This window comes from Struthio camelus, chromosome 5 (genome assembly GCF_040807025.1).
Source record: "Struthio camelus isolate bStrCam1 chromosome 5, bStrCam1.hap1, whole genome shotgun sequence".
In the NCBI taxonomy this organism is placed as follows: Eukaryota; Metazoa; Chordata; class Aves; order Struthioniformes; family Struthionidae; genus Struthio; species Struthio camelus.
In genome coordinates this window covers 66,454,020-66,475,814 of record NC_090946.1, presented here as the reverse complement: position 1 = coordinate 66,475,814, position 21,795 = coordinate 66,454,020, and the positions used below count along the sequence as shown (strand labels likewise).

Below are 21,795 nucleotides of genomic sequence, written 5' to 3'. Positions count from 1 at the left end.
TGCATTTAAAAAAACAATGCTGCTCCTTCTTTGTTTATTTAGAGATCGGACAAAAACAGACTCTTGAACCCAAAACCTGAATTTCAGGGTAAGGGAGTATAAGGTGCCCTCTGTTTAAAATGGCAGAAATTTCTTGAATATGGATCACATTTAGTGTACTCATATCGAAATGGGGCCTCTAGTTCTGCCTCAAACTGAAATTCTGTCCTGCCTATGCCTATCATCCTGGATTTGAACAGTGTCTCCAAAACGCTGTGAGTGCGGTTATGCTTTTGCAGTACTGTTACCAGCAACGTCAGTGCATCTATCTCAATGGAGTCACTAATGTTTTTCTATACTCATATCTGTGGCACATTCGAACCCTTTGAGTTTTATTATCCGAGTCACCAAAGCTGGTGACCCTATCCTTTGAACCATTTACAGATGTCTTTGAAAAGGCCGAGAGAAAGGTTCAAAAGAATCTTGAAAAAATATATTTTGCCTATTTTCAGTTAAATGCTCTCAAATATTTTTAAAGATGTGACCCTACATCTGCAGCCAGAGGTGCTCGCAACCACTGCTGAGATTCCCTTCTCAAGCCACAGCAGCAGGTCCCAACTTTGGGCCAAGCTACCCATATACGAAGGAGAAAATGTGTTTGCAGCTCCACCTGCAGCAGCATCACTGGGCTTTTTTAGGCATTGGGCTTCTTGCAAGTGTAAGAGGAGGTATTAGGCTGTTGAGGGAGCAGATGCTGTCCAGGCAGCTGTTCCCCACCTCCCCCAAGCAAGAGAGATGAAAAAAGATCTGGCTCATGGCTACCACTTCAGTAAGGAAGCTGAATTTTTCAGCACGTTAAACAATCATGCACAGGTTATTATTTTATCCTTACCCTGGATATTATTTTATCCTTCTCCCCCATCCCAGTGAATGGGAAGAGAGTTGTATAATCTCATCAAGAAACAAAACGTGGACAGGACAAACACTTACAGAAGGTTGTTACAGTCCCTGCAGGAACAGTTAACCGAGCCCCTGCTCTAAGATTCAAAGTACCTCTTGTGCTGTGCCCCATGCATTTGTTTGTGTTTTGGGGATCATGCAGTTCCTAGGGCTGCGATCATACCTTCAGCTGTCTTTGTGCAGACCCTTACAGAACTGGATCAGGTATGATCTAGCCCTTTGGGAATAGTAATGTTAAGAACTTTGCGTAAGAACTACAAAAGAACAAATAGGTTAATGCAGGTTGCAGCCAATTCATCACAGAACCAGATCACGTTTCAGCCAGGGCTGGGAATCACAGTCTAGTGAGAGTAAAACACAATGCCCAAACTTACAATGGAATATATCGTAATCTGCATTTGGGCAGTCAAAAATGTTTACTTTGAGTTATTCTCTTCTGGCCTGAAATTAGTTAGTTTCAGTAAGTATATGCAGGTGAGGCCTACATCTCTCTCATACCCTTGCAGGCAGCTGAAATTCCAGCAGCTGATAAAAGGTGATCAGATTGATTTGATTTCTGCTTACTTGTCGGGAAGGGGAATTCTTTGTTGCAGTCCAGATGAAGCTGTGCTTCCAGAGACAGGGTCTCAAAGCGATTCACAAAGAACTCCCAGCTCAAAGCTGGAATATCTGCTTTTAGAAAATGAAGTAGCAATAGCTTACTAAGAATTGTGGGCCTGTCCTTAACAACCGTGTCAAACTGGAAATCAAGGCAGAGGCAGAGACCCTGTGTAGAGAAAAAACACAGAACTGAGATGAGAAGACTATTGTAAGTGTTTTCAAAGCAATGGGAGGTCAAAGCTCACATCTTCCATCAATTAATACAGGACAAAGGTGTAGCTCCTGTTTCCTAGTGCTTTAAATCGGGAGGAATGCTACTGATACCAACAGAAAAGTAAAGTAAGTAAGGAGATAAACAAACACCATATTTGGAATGGGGAATTTTCTACACTGATTTTGAAGAATTCAAAGGGACAGGCAAGATTCTGCCTACTGAGCATTTGGTACACACTATCACATTTTAATATTACAAAAACATGTACAACTTTTTCCAGTAACAGTTTAAATACCATAGTAATCCTTGGGAGCTATCAAAGTTGGGACTAGGGTAGTATCACTTCCCACAGCAGCTTTGTGCTTTTCTCAATTATCCAGATCCATAAGGCTTGTCTTATGAGCTACTAGCAGTGATGGTGATACTGCACATCTGAATCCCCTCGAACTTTGCATCAAAATTCAGCCTCCTGTTCAAACGCATATTTTTGTCTCATATAATGAGCCTACCTGTAAAGCTGGCCTCTTTATGGTGTCAAGTAATAGCCCAGCTCTTGTAGCTACTGCTGGGTTGACATCTTCCACAGCAGTCAGGAAACAGCAGAATGCATGAGCCAAAGAGTACTTCAGTAGGTGGTTTTTTGTCACAGAGTGAATATCCAAAAACCTGCACAACACAGCCACCTTCTCCACTGTAGCAGCCATGCCCCCAGACAAAGAAAATATTAATATTAATTTAGGCAATGGCTTCTTTATGTCTTGATTAAGATAAAAATATTTGTAGGAGAGGCATATTGGAAAGCAAAAACAAAAAATAGGTGGCAAATGTTATTGTGAATTTGATCGTATTTTGACTATCCAGAATGTCTCTCATTCTCGTCTCAGCTGCTGCCTTTTTGTGCTATGGTATTGCAGCAAACTATCTCCAAAACTCCCCAAATCAGCAAACAGATAATCACCCTTTACAAGTCTCCTCACTTACAGTAGAGGAAGCTCTACCTCTTCAGCAAAGCAATGAGCACACAAACAGCATACAATTCGCAAGCCTACCTGCTTCAAATCTCATCTTCCAGTCTTTGCTGTTGAAATTGCTGTTTATGATTGTCCAGAAAATGTCAGCTCCATGAGGGAGTGAAAGCGCATGGAGAAGAAGTGGGACTGCCAGGGAAGAAAGCTGAGAGAACTCAGACTTCACAACTCCCCATAAGCTGCAAAGACCAAAAATAGTAACTCTGCTTATAAAAGCAATCCCTTGGCATCCTTTCTTCTAAATGTCCACACTGTACTGCTAGTGGGAACAAGCTTTTCACGACAACCTCTATGAGCCATTCTAGGCACTCACTACCGTTGCTGGTAGGAGAACAGAGCTACTTGAAAATCTTCAAATATAGCAGAGTTTATTTAAAACTGAGTTTTCAAGATCCCTTACACTGAAACACTTCAGATTTGACAAGATATTACTGAATTCAAGGCACAGTTGCCATGGAACATAACCTACACCACAGTTTAGCATTTCCAACATGACCAAGTTGTGCACATGGACTGCCTTGGAGCCATGAATCGTGTGCATCATGTGTCCTGAGGTCAAGGACTCAGGATTTACTAGTTCTTAGATTCAGAACAGATTCTCAAGTCTGCTAAAACCCTAAAATGTCAGGAGATTTTCAGTGAAATTAACACCAAACAGCTGCAAGCCCTGAAGAACATACTCCATTCAGAACAGCATGCTGATGTTTCTTTAGTGAGCTTTCTCCAATGTCCCTTTAAAAGGGATCTTAAAACATCATACTTCATTTTATTTTGGAGAGTCAGGGAAGAGACCTCAATTTCAGGCAAAGCTATTATTCAGAACGAGAAATACTTAATAACTGCAAAACAACTGGAGCAGAATATCAAGTTGTGCCATTATATCTTGTCTCTAGTAGTGATCCTTTTGCATCTGCTTATAGTTGGTTGATCCCCTACGGTTCCATACCATTTCCTAGGAGAAGTATGAGTGGTTGTAGAATATGCTACAAAGTGTATTAGAGTATTAGTATTAGAGCCCAAAGCTGGCTCTAAATTCAGAGTCTTCAAACTTCAGACTACCTCCTGAAGCTCTTTCCAACTTAATTTCGTCTATAATTCTATGGTTCTAGAGTCTTTTTTCTAACAAAAATGCTTTCCCCAAAATTTATATTTTTGTGACAAAATTCTGCTTTAAGTGAATTAAACATTCAATTTCAGGTCACTTCAACCTCTGACAAGCCACTGACACTCTGCAGTGGGACCTGTAATATTTACACCTCATGCCCTCTTTTCAACAGTGGGCTTGGCAGTTTCCCCTTCGACCCCTGTGAGGCATCTCGTTTTCTCCTTGTCTGTTTCAGCGCTGCTTTGAAAGCGCAGCTCTGGCCTGAAGGAGGAGCTCAGTGGGTTTGAATCTCCTCTCCCTTGTAGTACAACACCTCAGATAGACACAGTATAATGAACTGAGCAAAATCAAGACTTATTTCCAGGCAGATTTAGGGCAAAATGAAATACTAAATCTTTCATTAGACCCGAAATATTTTCCCCATTTCTCTGAAAAAAAATACCGGTTGGAATTAATGCAAAATGATCATTTTTTCCTCATTTTTTCATCTCTGCTACTGGATTTCCACACCCCCTCCACCAAAAAAAAAGAAAAAAAGAACACACACATTATCCTTCACCTCTGTTAGAGATGTTCACATAAATACAGCACTGGAGGACATAAGGTACCTTGGCTTCATTTGCAGCCTCATAATTGGCCTATGCAATGTGGCTTTATACTACTACTTTCCCTTTCCACACTTCTCTCCCACCCTTCATTAATTTTCCTTATTAAATCTGCAAACTCTCGGAGGTCACAATGAACGCATTGTTGGGAGAATCAACAAAGCATGAAGAGAAAACGTGTGATTAAAGCCTACCTTGCAATCAGCATATGATTTTGAATATAGGCTAGAAATTGTGGATGGTCCTTTCTTGCTATATACAGGCATTCTCCATGAAGACAAAGAATCTTCAAACAGTTCAGCATATTAAATAGAATGTCTGGCTCTTCAAATCTTGACATTTCCTGTGCAAGCAGACGTACTACTCTCAACACAGTGAAACCACTTAATCAAAAAATTCAAACTAAACAAATAATCAATATTACCTGCAGTATAGTATATATGAGCTTCAAGGTAACTGGAAGTTGCTGATAACAAAATTTTCTTTCTGTGTCATTTTGTATAGCTGTTAAAAATGTAAGTTACATAAATTGTTGTTAGAGCATCTCATTTGTGGATTCAAAGTGAAATTAAAGGATGTGAATGTTATAAGAGGTAAATTAATTCTACCCACAGTAACACTGCAGTAAGCAAATATGCAACAGCAAGGAATTTAGCATCTAATATTTCTGTTATATGTTCAAAGAGTAATATTTTTTAAAACTTTTTGAGAGTCACTTAGGTATGCTACCAACGTAATACAGCCTTCCCATAAAATTAATATGTAGAAAGTACTAAACGCACAAGACAGTATTAATTGTGCATTGTTGGATTTGAAAGACTGCTTGAAAACCTTGTATTCCCCTTAAGGGTAGGGGTGTTCCATTTAAAGCCTTACTGAAACATCCATCCCTTCTCACCCTCAACCTACCAGTGTTTTCTGTAGACTCTGTGTGATTTCCTGGGTTTTCTCCATGTTTTGGTGCTGATTTATCTTCCTCTTCTCCTTCAGTTCCTATAATAAACTCAGGCCTAGTATACAGAAGACTATCCTCAAGGTTATCTGTGGGCTCCTTTAAGAACATAAGTTAAATTCATTTCTTGATGTTATCTAAATACATTAGGTCAAATCCCGCTGTTTAAGTTATACTGCATGTGGAAAAACTGAGCCCAAATGAGGCAGACACTGTCTATTTCTGTGTGCACTTGTGCATTCAAATCACCTGCGTATTTAAAATTCTGCATCAGCAAATGCATACTGACAAAGAAATTACGTTTCAAACATGGATTTCAGTCACCTCACTTAACAGAATTGTGTATCCATACTGGAGCTGAGAAGGATACTGCCACAGGGCCAAGGTTTCACCAAGCTTAGCATGCTTGCTCAGAAGAGTCATTCCATTGCACAGAGAGGATCAGGACATACTTCCTACCGCACTATGCAGTTACAGGCTTAGAAGCAGGAGCTACTTCAATCACTCTGACACTGAAAAAAGGTGTGGTGTAGGCTTCAGCTACTTCTGCTATATGTCCAGAAACTCAGAAATACAAGTTGCCATTGCTACCATTATGTTATAAAACTCAAGGTGGCTGCTAGAAATGGAACCAAGTCCCAGCCACTGAAAAGACTTCACCATTTGCCACTTTTCGCTTAAGGCCAGAATCTGAATGGGAAAGGGCATGAGTTAATTTTTCTGGTAAAAGTTACTGAATATTGTGTCCACAATGCCTACTACTAGTATGTGCATAAAAATGGAATTCCAAATTTTTCACACATCAAGAGGATCACGGTGCCCACCACCAAAAAGAAATGACTAATACAGATCCTGTCACCACCATGCCACAGCAAATGAGCACTCAGGATAGGAGGAATTATGCTGTCTTCTCAACTGTCAGATTGAAGAGTACGTATAATAGATATTCGAATAGAAACAAATTCATCATACTACAGGGAACGCTTAAAGATATCTGTGGCTTTGCAGAACAAATAAATGATGACTAGCAGAATTTGGCTGAGATTTCCATGTCCGACAAATATGGATACTCAACCTGAAATATTTCAGTGAAATCTGTTTTTCAAAGGTGTTCAGCATTTTCAACAATCAAGTACCCAACAAGGTTTTTCAAGTTGCCCACCTGAGAAGTGATTCACTCAAAAATCACTATTCGTTTGACAATAAACGCTCTTAGTACTTTTCATCTTATGTGAAAAGCCAAGTATTATCATTTCACGTTTCATTTAAGACAATATCGCAGCAGTGCCCTTCCAAAGTGAAGTAGCGCTTCAGCGTTGACGGGGAGAGTGTCCCATACCAGATCAATATTGTAACTTCCCCTCTATCCTTAGAATCTGTCCAATTCAGACCTATAAGATTTTGCAGTTCAATAGTATTTTTGCTTTAACCTCTCAAATCCTCCATGGCACAGGTCAATGCAACTCTATTCCCTCATGCAAAATGTAATGAGCAAAATGAAGACAAAGAGTTACCAGCACACCACTAACATAGGCCCTTTCTTGCACTACTTACCACAAGTCTGATTTCTTCTTTTGGAGCAAGCTGTTCCAGCAGCTCAAAACCCAGCTGGTAACACAGAATGCTAGACTGACACAGACCACATTCAACTGCTTTTTCATCTTTCTGACAGGTGTGAGAACCACCCCAGGGTGCCTGTAACACATTGTTTATGATGGAAATTATATCTTTTGAAATGCTGTTCTCTAAGCCCAAAGTGACACCATCATCCTGGAGTTCCATCTGAAAGAGAGTAAAAAGAGTAAGGATTGATCGTTTATTTAAAGGCTAGAGCTCTGACTAGTCTACTTATTCCTACATTTCCACCAGTGTTAAAATACAGTACTAGGAAGAGCTTGAGATAAACTCGAACTCACAGTTTCAAATATAGCCACTGATGTTGGGGCCCAAATTTGAACAGCTAAAGTAAGATTTTTCAAAGCCTAATAGAGGATTTCAATTAGAGGATCCATAAATTTTACCTGGAGACAATTATCCAAACCACTTGGGCTTGCATTCACAATGCATAAACTTAGCTATCCAAAAATTATGCATCTAATGTAAGCCTATCAACAAGCCTCTGCTTGCAGTCTGTAGAAAGATGCATCTCCAAAGGGCAGTTCATTTCACTCATATGAGACATCTAACACTCTGTGGCATCTACCTTCTCTTCACAGACTATGAACACATAACTCTCGCAAGGGTAATGGTCCGCGAGAGCTGTAGGGAGCTCTGAATATCTTACACTTCTTGCCAGTCTTCAGCAGAAAGGGATTCAATACAGGATTAAAGGAGAGACAACTGACTTTAAATAAACTCTAGTGTCCTTTAACATGTCTATTTTCCTTCTGTAAGTACCTGCTTCAAGATGAGATCAAACATCAGTATGAAGCAATTAAGATTCATTTCATCATCCTCACAGTCAAAGTCAATAGTCTTTCCACTTTGGTGTCCAAAGTTTTTGAATGGGCTCTGAAAAGGACTACGTATTGGACTGCGAAATGGACTCTGGAAAGGACTTGGGAAAGGACTCAACGTGTTGTGCTGAACTCTTCGCCCAGGGTCAGAAGCAACGCTTACCTGAATACATTGAAACAAACAAAACAAAAAAAACCACACACACAGACATACAAACCAACGTTAAGTATTTAAGCAATCTCATTCTATACGAAACTATGGCAAACGGCAAGAACTTCGAAAATGTTATTATTCCCTTTTGTAAAACTTACAAGCATCCCTTAATGCCATTAAATGCTAAAACACAATAAAAGTACAGGAGGCATAGTCTGCATGGATGCACATATTCTTTTAAGTTGAATGGCTGATATTCATTAACTTAGCTCCACCAAGGAGGAAATTTATCGGCATAAACCAAATAGAAAAATCAGTAAACGTGGTAAAGTGGCCTTCAAGGTTACAATAATCTGTTCCACGATCAAGGGATACCAACTTCAATAGTAGGAGTCCAATAAATAAATAAAGAGGTTATCTCAAGACAGTAGTGTAACCAAGGCTATACCAAGGACACAGGCAGCTGGAAAGCAACTGAACACAGAGGTAATAAGATATGCCCGTCAGCATTGGTTTATGTCCACACCACAGTAGGCCACTTAAAACACCCTCAGAACCTCTAAGTGTTTCAGAGAGGTATACTGTTATCAGATCTTCAGTGTCATCTCTTTCAAGCACTGTATTCCTACTGTACATTAAATATTTTGCACAAGACTGCTGGGAAGTTAGTCACACTTTGCCAAGTATGTGTAGTGCCTTACACATTTGTACACACTTTCTTCTGGACCATAAGCCTGTGACAAACAAACATCTTTATTTTACATCAATTTCTGCATCTCTTGGATGGGGTGGGCGAAACACAAGTCAAAATGCAGGGACACAAAAGTAAGTTCTGTTCTGTTACCCTCACAGAACATACCTGGTCTCCACCAAACACGTACTACAAGCATACGAGAGCTCACTCTGGATGACCAGTTCTCCATAAAAACTTCTTGATGGTAGTGAATAGAAGATACAGAGAATGAAAATGATACCAAGGCAAACACTCCAAATATATTCCAAGCAAAAGAGCTCACTGAGAAAGACAGTGCAGTTAACTCCTATCTGCATTATCTTTACACTGACGAAGTGATAAGAGAGGTATTAATTCAAGAAGTCGTGCCAATTTTTTCACTCTAAAAATTTGTATTGTGTTTCCAATCAAATATTGCCACATTGAAAAATTACCTTTTAATTCCTCACATGCATTCAATTATGAAAACTGTTCTAAGAGGAAAAAAAAAAAAGAAAAAAAAAGTAACAATTACCCTCCGAGCAGCAAGATTTCCTGCCAATTCACTGACTCTTGATTTCCTTTGATTTGCTAACTCTTTTACAGAATTAACTCCGTCAGAAAACATGCTGATTAGTAACTGAAGAGGAACAACAATGTCTAGTTCAGATAACACCTGAGGAAAGACAAAAATTTAAAAAAAAAAAGTATCAGCTTTCAAATTTTAATCAAAAATATCAGCTACTTTTATAAACACATTCATCACAATCCCTAGTTCAGCAGGTTTCATGCATTTAATTTCAGGAGCAAGTAATACGTTTGGGAGTCAATGGGGTGAGCTGTGAGTGTACGTTTCAGCTACAATTAGGGCAAAAGAACTGGCAAAACATGGTATTTTCAAATTATTTGTTGATATCTCCTTTGTGCTGCTTGAGATAGCTTTATGCGCAAACACAGAGGTGTGTGAGGTTGTTCAACAAAAGGTTTCTGTGAAGCAAAAAATATTTAAAACATTTGGGAAACTATTTACTGTCTTTGTTATTTCCTAACACTGAATTCCTGTAATTATCCTGAGAATCCAGTCAGGGCGGTTGCCTACAGACTTCAATATACTGAGAAGCCTGGTTATCCGCAAATCACTGAGTGAATATTCATCATCTATCTATAAGCTCATTTGTACTTGTCCAACTGTTATCAGGAGCAAGCAAAATCTACAGGAAATCATACTTTACTTGAAAATTTTGCATACAGGCAAATTGCTACAATCATCAGGTAAACTGCTCTTTGCAGAGACTACACCAAAATAACCCTCAGCAGACTAGACAAGGTAATGGAGTTATTATATTATATATTATAGTTGTTATTCTGAGGGGCTGGTGCTATGGAAAACTTCATGCTCTTTTGAATGCACTACCCCCAGAAGACACTGTTTTCCCTGTAGCTTTTGAATATGAACATTGGCTAAATGCCAGCTTCGTGGAAGAGTATAGCACAGGAGGCCCAGAACAGTAGAAAACCTGAAGGGTCCAGACCCAGTCCAACACAATTCTCCATATGTGGGAAAGGCTCCAACTGCTTCTGGAGCCTAGATGAATTTTGGAAGCTACAAGCCACATTCTGTGGAGACTAAAAGAGTACAACTGGCAATCAGCCAGAGATACCTGAACGGCCTGAAGGACACAACTGACATTCAAAGGGAAAAGGGATTTCCAGGCTTCAAGTATATTGTCCATGATGGGTTAGTAACACAAAACTTCCCAGGATCTATCTACCAATTGCCTTATGCTGGGGCTAAGCAAAGAGCAGGAAGGTTCTCTGACACTTGAAAAAGTGGTTTTTTTCTTCCCCTCCAAAATCATAAACTGCTATAGCATGACTTGTGAAGAAAGAACACTTACATGCAGCCAAAGCAATGCTTGCTCTTGCACAGAGGATGGATAACCTGTGAATCGACAACTAATGAAGCCAAACATCTCCTCCATAGAGAAAGGGAGAGGGCAAAGTTCAATATCAAACATTTTGCTGAAAAGCAGAACAAAAATATAAGAACACTGAGTCACACCATACATTGCACTGATAGAAAGTCAATCTCACTACTAGCAGTAGTGATGCTTCCGGCATCTTAATTGTATATTCCTTGCACCCTCACTTTCCAGTCAGACAAAGAATTGAGCTGGGTTGCTGATACCACCTGTCCTGACTGCACAAGATCATTTCTGGAGTTTGGTGGTGCACCTTACAAGTGTACATTACTTCTCAAATCAGGCCCAGTCAGGCTACGCAGATAACTTTGGGGAGACCAGTTAGCAGAATTATTTTCATCTGATAGCACAATCTCTTTGTTTATCCAATATATAGGAATATTTCTCATCTCACCACTCCTCCACTAGTCATTATTCATACTAGAAATGTTCACATCAGCCCCTACAAGTATAAGTCTACAGTCAGTTTCAGAACCTTTGAATCAGTTAAAAGGCAATGTGAAGTTGCATTGTGAAAGGAGAATACCAGGCAGGGAATCATGACTCAGCCAGCCATCATTCTTATTCTGGTGTTTCCTTTGCTCAGCACGAGAAAGTGTTACCTTAATCAACGTAGATCACCACTCCTTCTGTGCCAGCTCTGCAGAGCTGGTTAGTAAGAGTCAGCCTTTTACTAATCCCCACCCTTTCATATCAACAGCTAGCCAGAAAGTTCCTTCCTCCACCATTGCAGCACAAAGCCACTGAAAATACACCTCGCTCAGAGCAAAGAAGTACCCATGTATTTGACTCTTGATACAGATTCAAGGATATCAAGAGCAAGAAAAGGAAACTTTCCCAAAGCTTAAGTGCTCTAGTCTAAATACAGTTCATGAATGATTCCGCAACATTCACTTGCTATTGTCTACTGGACTTGAGAAAGCAATCTGAATGGCATTTTTATTCATTATCATTATTTTATTGTGCTGAAACCCTCGATAATCGACACATACACACAAAGAATAGCTCCTACACGTCTCTACATACCTTAACACTTCCCGGAACTCTTTCAGGTGATTATCAGGCACTTCTGTCCTTATAGCTTCCAACCACTCTGGCATGATACATTCCCATACCGGCTGGTTTATCACATTGTATGGTATCAAGCAAAGGATTCGATTCAGACCTTCTTTTAACTGGGTCACAGCACTACAGGATTTGTCCCAGTATCCACCAACCTGTGGGCATTTCCAGGAATCATACTGATGAGTGATCTTTCTAGTCCTCATTATTTGTCCAGCACCATAAATTTGCTTAGTGTGCTGCAGCCAAGAAATTGTGGGGGATGACCACCAGAGCCTTCCAGGCTGAATTTAGAGTTCAGCCATGGGGATTGCACTGATTTTTTTCCTCTTTCATTTGAGCCACAGATCAAAAGATTACTCTCAAAGATTTTAACGAAGCTTGTTCATTTCTATGCCATGACACAGAGTAACTTCCCACTGTCTACGCCTCTCAATGCAGGACAAACTTACAGCTTGGCCAAACTTACAGTTTCAATTCTTTGCTCTGGTCTGCTAGTTGGTGTTGGGTCTTTATACTGAAAAACTTGGCTCATATCACATGGCTGTTTTCAAACTGTTTCTTTCTTTGAGGGAAGGTTCTGAGTGATGAAAGCAAAAAAATATACTTTTCTAAGTAAATAAAAAACTGGTCTACAGAGAGGATGACCTCAGCTCACATCCACTGTTCCTTACTAATGGCTCTAGAGATGCCTGCTACTTTGGCAGCAACTACTAGTAACGTCAGCAAACAAACGATCTTTTCTCCATTCATCATAGTTAATTTCATGGCCGTTCACCTTCATATTCTATTTGACCCTTGTAATCTGGCAAGCTGTCAGTCTTAGTCTTAAGTACTGCAATGGGGGGTAATTCAAATTAAAAAGGGGGCTGGATCCAAGATAAGTGAAAGGTCCACAACAGACTATACAGCATGCGGGTCAGTCATTTCTCTCTAGCTTTAAAGCCCAGATCTCTTTTCTTCACTTCTAACACCCACTGCATCCATCCATCTCAAATTCCTTCAGCTGCCCTCCAATAGCCTCCCACAAAACAGGTCTATCTTCAGAGTGATGGTCCAGGGTAACACATATGCACATGCTGGTCTACACATGCACAGCAAATCCAACATATTAGGTCATGTAAAAACCCGTGGAGACACGCTTCAACCCTGATCAGGTAATACAGCACAGCAAGGCTTTATGTCCCTTCCTAGTCTAGTAACTTGATTCTAGGAAAGAAAAAGAATATGTCCATTAGACATTTCATGTAAGGAGGTTGTGAAATGAAAGTCTTCTCCCAGTTTTACAAAAGCGTATGTGAAATAGTTGGCAGTGATAAGTGAGGAAAAAGTCTTAAACCCCTCACAAATGTAAAGCTCCTATTTGCATGCTGATATTTAGTTTTCTATAGAGGAATATCGACAAGCCAAACTTTGAGGGGCATCTTTGCTATCCAGGCTAAGAGGGTAGTTCTGTTTCAGAGTTGAGGAAAAGAAAGACTCCTAAGCGCAAATCCAGCACAGGACTTCTCAGGTACCCTGACTGACCTTCCAGATAAGCCTCTCTCTCTCCATCACCAATAAGGCAAACCAAGGCACATTGGTCTCCTGAGCTGCTTAAATTAGGTACCTGAAGTTATAGGGCATCAGTATGCCCACAGGTTTCACTGAGTTACAGCTGTGTGATTTCATGAACTTCAATGTACAGTTGCAGAGATATAGTATGTAAAGAGCAGAGAAACACAGATTAGTAGAAGGGACTGGTAAAGGACAGGCTCATATCGGGAAGCAGAGAAACCGTGCCTATTTCTTAAGACAAGTTTGGATGTTTTATCAGATTTTAATCTTTGGGGCAAAATGAGGAATCTTCACATAAATTATTCTTACCCTGGCAAACTCCATTGGTTTGGGAAGGAGGCACATAACCATGACATCAAACCGAACATCACAAACTGTCTTCAGCCACTTGGTAACAAACTGGGGCTTAAGCTTTTCAACCAGGCTACCAACTTCGTCATCCATCATATAAGCTGTAGAATGAAACCATTGGAATACCATACTAACCAGCCTTGCTAAACTCTCTGTGGGTGTATTCTCACTGGGAGTACAAAGGCTCACCTGGAGGACAGAAATACAAATCAAATTTAATTTCTAGATTTAAAGGTGGGAAAGTGTTTTTGTCTACTATATTTTGCATTCTGAGATACCTGGATGAAGATTACACAGAAAGTAGTTGAGCTGATCGGTTTTAAGTAGATTGACAGAATATTTTCATATTCAGAAAATAAAAATTTGGAAAGAGTAAGTATCAAATTTCTTTGTTTCTTAATTCTAACACTGAAAACATCAATAAAGAATTTTACTTTTTACTTTGACAAACTGAAACTTTCTAGTTTAGGCTTCAAAATGACTTTGAAATGAAAAGTGTAATGTAATGCCCAGGGAAAAAAGAGGGGGAAAAAAAAAAAGAACCATACAGATAACTTAAAAGTTAAGGACAGGTCAACTGAAGTTTTTCAAAATGTCTGAAAGAGAACAGTTACTTGGCGGAATAAAAGTGAACTTTGTTTTGCAGAAACGATTCTGATTTTGACTTTTTGTGCTCATTTGGGGCAAGAATATGAGTTTCGAGTTCTCAAAAAAAATCTCAAGAGTGATTAACACTATTCTTCTTCCCTTCTCTAAACTCACTCCTTCTAGAAAAATGTATGCGCTGCAGAACCAGCCCACATCTGAGCCCAAGCTTGTATTCCAACTCACAGACCAGGCACACTGCCAAGTCCTTACCACCTGCTTATTTGAGTTCTTGGTATCTTCTGGGGCCAGCAGACAAACTTTCAAGTCAGGTTGCTGCACTGAATCTAAAGCGAACATCAACAGAATGGCAAGTAACAGATAACAGGAGATTTATGAAGTTCCTTCTAACCACTTATCAGCTGTTACTTGCTATTTCCTAGTGAACGCAATATCCCCAGCATCTGGCAAGCTGAAATCAGTGACTGATGCATTGCAGCAAATGAAGAGAGAAGAAACATTCGTATCATTTCATGGAAAACACCTTACAGTGCTGCCTCCCAGAGAAGACCAGAACCCTTTTCACAAGTGCTTTTCCTCCCTGTTGTTCTGGGGATGCAGCAGCTAACATCCCTGCCAATTCAAAATACCATCTTCATTTTTCTACTTCACTGTAGGTTTAAGTTGAGCTCTTTGACTACTTCCTGGTGCCTGTCTCAGTTGAGTGGTAACTCAAATGTCAGCGTTTTGACAGGAACTCTTCAGCTCTGTCCAATTCCTAGATGAAAAGCATTCATTTAATGGAAAAAAACCAACTACCCACTGTTTCTCACTATCAGTGCTGTCATCTCTGCCAGAACTCCCTATGGAGAGATCCAAGGATTTCATCAGAAAAGAATGAAATTAGTGAGCTAACCTTCTTGCCATAGAAAGATATACTCCTAGTGTCAAAGATGAGATATGTTACCAATACAGTGTAACAAAACCTGTTCTGTTGTCAGTTAGATTCTATTTCTTCTAGGGAGAGAGGCTTTCAGTCTTTACAAAACATCATTTGAAGCAGAAAAGATGAATATGGCAAACCAAAAAACACCCCAAAAAACACCCCCCAAAAAACCAAAAATGTTAGAACCCAACAGATTTAAGTGAGGGCTAAAATAACGTGAAACAACAAAAACCACAACATATAAGCAGAATGCAGTTTGCTCACATAGTCATTTGAAAGTCTTCTTTTCTGCAGCTTTGTTGGCACTGTGGGGTTCTAGATCTGCCACTATGCAGTCCCCATCTCTGTTTAGATGACTGGCCAGGGATCCCATTATTGCCCACTTGTCACTGAGACACTGAGGAGAAAGTCTGAGAGCTCAAGGAGAATCACAGAATCCCAGGATCCCACAGGACCTATCAGGCCACAGCCTGGCCTGCTCATGAACTAGCTGGTGACAGCCCTGCTATTTAGGAATAATCTCTGCCAGCTATGAGGAGGCAGGGCTTCATTCTGTAAACCCATTCCGAGTGGATCAGCTGGAGCAAAGTGACTGCGACTAATCTAGCTAGACCACTCTGAAGGCAGGAAAGAAAGCACCCTATTAAGACCCCTTGCAGCCTATTCAGAAGTAAAAGGGAAAGCTGAGTTTCCAGAAATTGATGTTTAAAGATGAATGATAAAAGATCTACCTTTAAGGGATTGCCTTTTGGGATTAAAATAATGGCATGAAGCAGAGGTCACCAGTGAGCAGAAGCTGGAAAGCCTACAGAAAGTAATAATAAACTGAGAGGGTGAACAGCCCCGTTGCACATTCACTACAGGAGTCGGAGTAGGCAGCAAACAGTTCCACCCACGCTATAGCTCTGAAATCTCCAAGTCAGAGAGCTTCATAGAACTCCTTCCTTCTTTTTACAAAACAGGGAAGTGTCCAACTGAATCCAAGTGCTACAAAGAAAAGAGAAACTGAGGCCTCAGAGAGACAAAAAAGAAAATAGCAATAATTTCTTACTAAGAACCAGATTCCAAACTGGCTCAGGAGGCGCTGATCATGCTTGTCATCATCTTTATTATCAAAGTCTGTGTTGTCCAAGGAGTGATGGGAAGAGGAAAGGCCCATCTGCCTCCTGCGGTTGAGTTCATACTCCCTCTGCTCAGCATGGAACTCCGCTTCCTTCAGCAAGCTATAAAACAACCTTGTGGTCAGTGAATATAGTTTTCCTGCACGGGATGCAGGTAGATGACTAAGGATAATTAGAAGTTAAAACACTTGATGTCCTCATTTTCCTGAGCACATTAATGAAATAAAATCAAGTCCTAGGATTCAAGGCTGAATTACTCCATGAGGACAACTCTCACAGTTGATCTGCTATAGTAGCAAAAATTCAGTGCTCCTGCTTTGAGCTTATCCTAGTGAAACTAAGATCAACTTGCACAAGATTTGCAGGCAATATTTACATGAAGGCCTGATCCTACCTTACATATGGATGCTTTATAAACTGCCATATTACCTGATCACAGCTTCTACAGTACACACCAGTTCCTCTGCCCCACATTCCCGAGTATTGATAGGGGGTGGGGAGGTCTGATAAAGATGGGTTTCTGCTGCTGCCCCAACTTCACTGCTGTGATGGTTCGAATGGCATCTTTTGCAATAGCGTACTGGCCTGTTGCCATGGCGGCCACAGCAGCCTGCTGAGAAGCATGTGACAACAGCCCTTCTGACATGTGAGCTACAGTTCTAGAAAACAAACAAAAAAGTATTAGACCACAGGTATCAGGAAGAAGAACCAAAAACAGTGATGAGAATCAGCACAGGTGAAAGGGCTCAACTCAGGTGTTGCCTGTTTCCAAATTCACTACAGCTATGTACAAACACCTGATGCCACATGTCTCCGAACTTCAAGGAAGATGAGCTCAGGCCTATCACTGGGCCTGGACTTAAATGTCACGGCTGCTCTTCTTTTAGAATGGACCAAACCAACACTCAGTCAAACTCCACTTTTTGGCTTGAGCCCTGAAAAAAAAAAAAAAAATCTTCCTTCTCCCCACCCCCGCAACAAATGCAGTCATGGATACAATGTGAAAAATTGGAATGGTACTGGGGGGGGCGGGGGAAGTACCACACAGTAACGGAATGACATTACACACAACATCAAATCATGCCTCATCACACAAATGACTACTTAATCTTACCTTCTTCTGACATATAGCAGAAATTTCAGCTGTAAGGGGAAGGCATACAAAACATCAACACAGAACGATGATCCTCCTGTTTTACTATGGTAACCATAGGGAAAAGGAATTCTTACAAGGAAATGTCCAGAGCTAAACTTGTATTTCCAGATATTAATAAGATATCTAAGCTTCTTTGACTGCATGAGGTATACTTTGGTTGCACAGTATACTCAGGCCTACTGGCTCTTTCTATGCTGAAATGAAAGAACAGCCTTGGGGTAGTAATAAGTACACTGTGCTCCACATACTATCCACCTTCTGCTTATGCTTCTACCTTACAGACAGGCTTGTAACAGTAAGCCTCTTGGCATGCTAATATGATTGGCATGCTGGAGGAGCCATTGCTCAGATGAGTTCACACTGCCAGTGAAAGTTTGCAGGACGGAAGACTGGTGAGTTTGGATTAGCAAAGTAGATAGGGGCTACAGACATAGCGGCTATAACTCCTTACAGAAATGTTTGCATATTTAATCTGTAGGCAATATCTGTTCAGTCTGTTGCCCCTGCAGTTTCTAATTCAGTAAACATGGATGGCTGAGTTAAGAGAAGTACTTCTTTAACTAAAGGAAATATTCCAAAATCTACATTAGAATTTAATCAAAAGGAGACAGCAAGAAAAAAAAGCTCCAGTACTCAAGAAATTTCAGTTTGAAGAAAAGAAGACAGGGAGTATCTTTGTTCGGTCTTTGCCAGGGTATTTTAGAGACTATGCAACTGTCCTTGTAAAGGTAAGGAATTCCGATTAGTCTACCGACGAGCTTTGCCTGTATTTTAGTGGTTAACAGCAATATCTCCGACTAGCCAACAGACCATGACCGGACCAATGACTGTATAATTCAAAAATATTTTATACTCCTTTTTTGATACCCTTTGTGGCCTTGTTAGAGCAGATTTTCAGAAGCTTTAACAGCTTCAGAATCAGGGCCAGGTTTCCCCTTTTGGACACCTGTGCTGCGTACAAATACTTCAAAAAAATATATATATATATACATACATACACATACATATATATCAGGCACCAGTTGTGGATGTCTGAAGATTAGAAAATCTGTCCAATTGTCTCTCTTTCCTCACATATGAAAAGTTGCAGAGTATTACTTAATTCAGGTAGAGGACTAGCTAGCTAATTCATTTTTTTTAATTGAACTTTAAAGACATTAGTGAGTCTTAAGTACAAGCTACTTTGAAATCCTACAATATTCCTTCAAAAAATAGTGCAGCATTTCAAATGATACAGTATGCAAAAATATCAGTAAGCATCAGGCTGTACAATTAAGACTAGACTGTACCTATCCTTAAAATATCTCTTACCTTGTGGCAGAAGAACATCAATCAACCATTCACTATGATCCCTAAAGGGGGGGGGGGGGGAAGATAGATACAAATTGTGAATCTAATTAGCTTGCCATTACTTTATTTATGTATGCATTTATTTTGGCACAGAGGGAAGTTATCTAACTTAATGCTGTAGGACTGACATTATTCTGAAACACCTCTTCTGCAAACATAATTTTATAAACTGTACACTGCTTTACATTACCTGTCTTTGTTGTGTGTTGCTTATTGCAAATTACCACTGTGTTGGTCCATCATGTTTCAGGCTTTCAAAAAATTACTTCTAAGGCTTTAATTTAGCACATGAAAATACTGTGTGCTCTGGGAGTCTGACAGCTAAAAAATGATAGTGAAGAATGACAGACAAACATGGAAAAAAAAATTGTACCAGTACCATTTTGTACCAGACCACTCCAGTACCAGGAGTGTCTCCTTAGAAGCTATGCTTCTATCAAATTTAATTCCTTTTTCTGAAGCTTTAAATCAACAATGACTTAAAAACTAAGGTGACTTCTACAAGATATAATTGCTTTTCCTACAGCTGGTGTGATGCAAAGGTGTCTGTTAAATCAGGGCCAAAAAAAAAAAGTCATCTGTAACTTCTGAACTAACTGCAACCTTGTCCATTTGAACTAATGATTGGAAGCTCCTTTGAGAATTAGTAGATCTTGTAAATTTATGCATACCAAATAAGCAATTTAAAAAATGAGAATAACTCATCTCAGGATGTATTTCTTTCACATATCAGACAAGTTTGGACCAGTTTCGATTGTTCACTCTGCTGCTTCACAGTATACACTAGAGAACATTTAGAAGTACAGAAAAGTAACAAAGCCTCTGTAAAAGAGCTTTCACTGTAATGTCGTGCTTTTAATGACTACTGAGGGATGACGAGAGAAAACATTTTATGAGCAAAAGGTTGTATGTTAATGAGGTTCCCCTAACGTAGTTGGTGCATCCCACAATATTAATTCATTCAGAAATTTCATATCATTCATTTAGCCTTTAACACTCACTACTGTCCAAACTAGGCGCAAATGCTGATCTTGCGGGGTTAGTTTCCACAACCCTTATTCATATGGGATGACAGTTTGCGCCATATATTTCAATAGAATTATCTATATAAATTATATGCCAAGTCATACTGAAAAAAGCAGTCTTCTGCAGCAGACTGTTCCAGAACAAACAGTGGAGTTTAACAGATCATACCTGGCCATTTTCCAGCTCTTAGTTTACCTACCCTGCAATTCTCTGGCTGCATTCTTCACAAAGATACAGGGGCGGTGGTTTATCACCCAAGGCCACAGACAAGGAAGGGTCAATGCACATCTGAAACACAGAGGAAGAAAAGAATTAACACATCCGTCTGCGGAATTTCACTGAGACAGTGTTCAACACATTAATGCTATAACATACAATACTACACAGCTTTGGTAACTGTTGAGAATATTTACTGTTCCAGAAGATGGCACTCAGGACCTGGCAGCACAGAATCTCATAATTATTTCTACCAAAGAGAGGTATATAGCTAAGATGAGCACCTATGGGAAGAGGAGAGGGCATGTTCCAACAGGCTTATAATTCAGAGAGTGAAAACACTGATATTTTATGTTACACATTCACATTTACTCACATTTCGCAGTCACTATAGGTTTGGTGGGCTTTTGCCCCTCCAAAAAGACAATCACTTAGAGGATCCATTGCTTAGATCCAGATAAGGTAAAAGTCTAGATTTCTCTACCTCAGTCTAGCAAACCTAGTCTACACCTCTTCTAGCAAAATCTAATTTTTGTCATTATGGTTAGTAGCTAAACAGCACAATTTTGGTGACAAAATGAGAATTATGGACCCTCAGCAGCATAGGCTGCTATTTTCCAAACTTGAAAAGAATGCTCGTTGTCTTGCATCAGCTTTTATCGTTCTGTATGTTAGCCAATTACATGACAACATGAACATACGCATTCAGTTAAGTGCTTTGTATTGTTTAAGGGAAAGCTGAACAGTAGTCTGCGTACACAACATCTTCACTTCTGTCTATTAATCACTTAAATAAAATTTTTCCTTAGTCCATCCAAGTGCAAGGTCTTACTTGTAAAGATAAACAGCTCACTGGAAGCTTCTCGTCTACATTAACCAGATTTACATTAATCTATCCAAGAGACAACAGGCTGTATTTGATCTACTACCACACAGACAGCACTGGTTCTGTCACACAAAGTTGAGCTAAGAGATCACTCAAAATATTCAAATATTTCATCTATAAAGCTGTAAGATTCATTGGCATTTCACTCTCCTTAGTGATTATCCTGAATCTAGTGATCTTCAGGACATGAAGCAATACCTTCCAGCTTTTTTTCCCAAGGAGTGGAAAAGGGATCATGGAGAATGGTTGGACTGGAGGGAGCTGGCCCCTTGTGGGATCTGTGAGATCTAGTGCCACCGTTATCCCCCATCAGGATAACAGGCTGCAGAAAAAGCTCGCTGAAGAACTTTGACTAACGTAATTATGTTAGCATTTGAATGAGGCCAGGAACACTTGTTAGGTCTACATAGCTAACTAAATACAGATCTAATAAAACTAAGTAAGTACTCCTAACAGTAATATGCTCTGGACTTGGGATGCTATTCCTGCCTCTGCCACTAGACCACTCTATGATCCCGGGCAAACCATTTTACTTTTTGTTATATCGTGTGAAAACAGGGAACATACCATTTACTTCCTTTAAAGGGAGCTATAGTAGAGGCAAGTAAAGCTTTGTTGCTTTGCTACAGGACCCACTCCAAGCAAAGGATCAGTCAGAGTTAATGAGCTTTCGTTCAACTTAAAGAACCACATGACCTCAATCAGATACCAGTATGTACATTTACCTCTGTAGCTTACATAAAATTGTGTGTATATAGGTGTGTGTGTGTGTGTGCAGATGATATTAGATAC

At 39.8% G+C, this 21,795-nt stretch overlaps 1 protein-coding gene across 22 annotated transcripts in view; it reads right to left on the bottom strand.

Moving 5' to 3' along the window:
* UNC79 (unc-79 homolog, NALCN channel complex subunit) overlaps positions 1 to 21,795 on the bottom strand; it is a 110,489-nt gene that overhangs the window by 66,961 nt on the left and 21,733 nt on the right. For 13 of the 22 annotated variants that reach the window (XR_011141632.1, XM_068946884.1, XM_068946889.1 and 10 more), the window contains exons 9-25: positions 20,101 to 20,189; positions 18,837 to 18,877; positions 17,484 to 17,512; positions 16,799 to 17,028; positions 16,300 to 16,471; positions 13,676 to 13,906; positions 11,774 to 11,964; positions 10,664 to 10,787; positions 9,301 to 9,441; positions 7,841 to 8,062; positions 6,998 to 7,225; positions 5,401 to 5,542; positions 4,916 to 4,995; positions 4,686 to 4,834; positions 2,803 to 2,960; positions 2,263 to 2,510; positions 1,504 to 1,705 (exon numbers count right to left, since the gene is read on the bottom strand). Coding sequence is in view for 21 of the 22 variants with exons in the window: in XM_068946884.1 (XP_068802985.1) it covers positions 1,504 to 1,705; positions 2,263 to 2,510; positions 2,803 to 2,960; positions 4,686 to 4,834; positions 4,916 to 4,995; positions 5,401 to 5,542; positions 6,998 to 7,225; positions 7,841 to 8,062; positions 9,301 to 9,441; positions 10,664 to 10,787; positions 11,774 to 11,964; positions 13,676 to 13,906; positions 16,300 to 16,471; positions 16,799 to 17,028; positions 17,484 to 17,512; positions 18,837 to 18,877; positions 20,101 to 20,189 (2,677 nt within the window). In the remaining variant the exon portion in view is untranslated. Of the gene's footprint in view, positions 1 to 1,503; positions 1,706 to 2,262; positions 2,511 to 2,802; positions 2,961 to 4,685; positions 4,835 to 4,915; positions 4,996 to 5,400; positions 5,543 to 6,997; positions 7,226 to 7,840; positions 8,063 to 9,300; positions 9,442 to 10,663; positions 10,788 to 11,773; positions 11,965 to 13,675; positions 13,907 to 16,299; positions 16,472 to 16,798; positions 17,029 to 17,166; positions 17,281 to 17,483; positions 17,513 to 18,836; positions 18,878 to 20,100; positions 20,190 to 21,795 lie in introns of those variants that run through there. The other 9 variants (XM_068946886.1, XM_068946888.1, XM_068946892.1 and 6 more) reach the window with 6 other exon arrangements.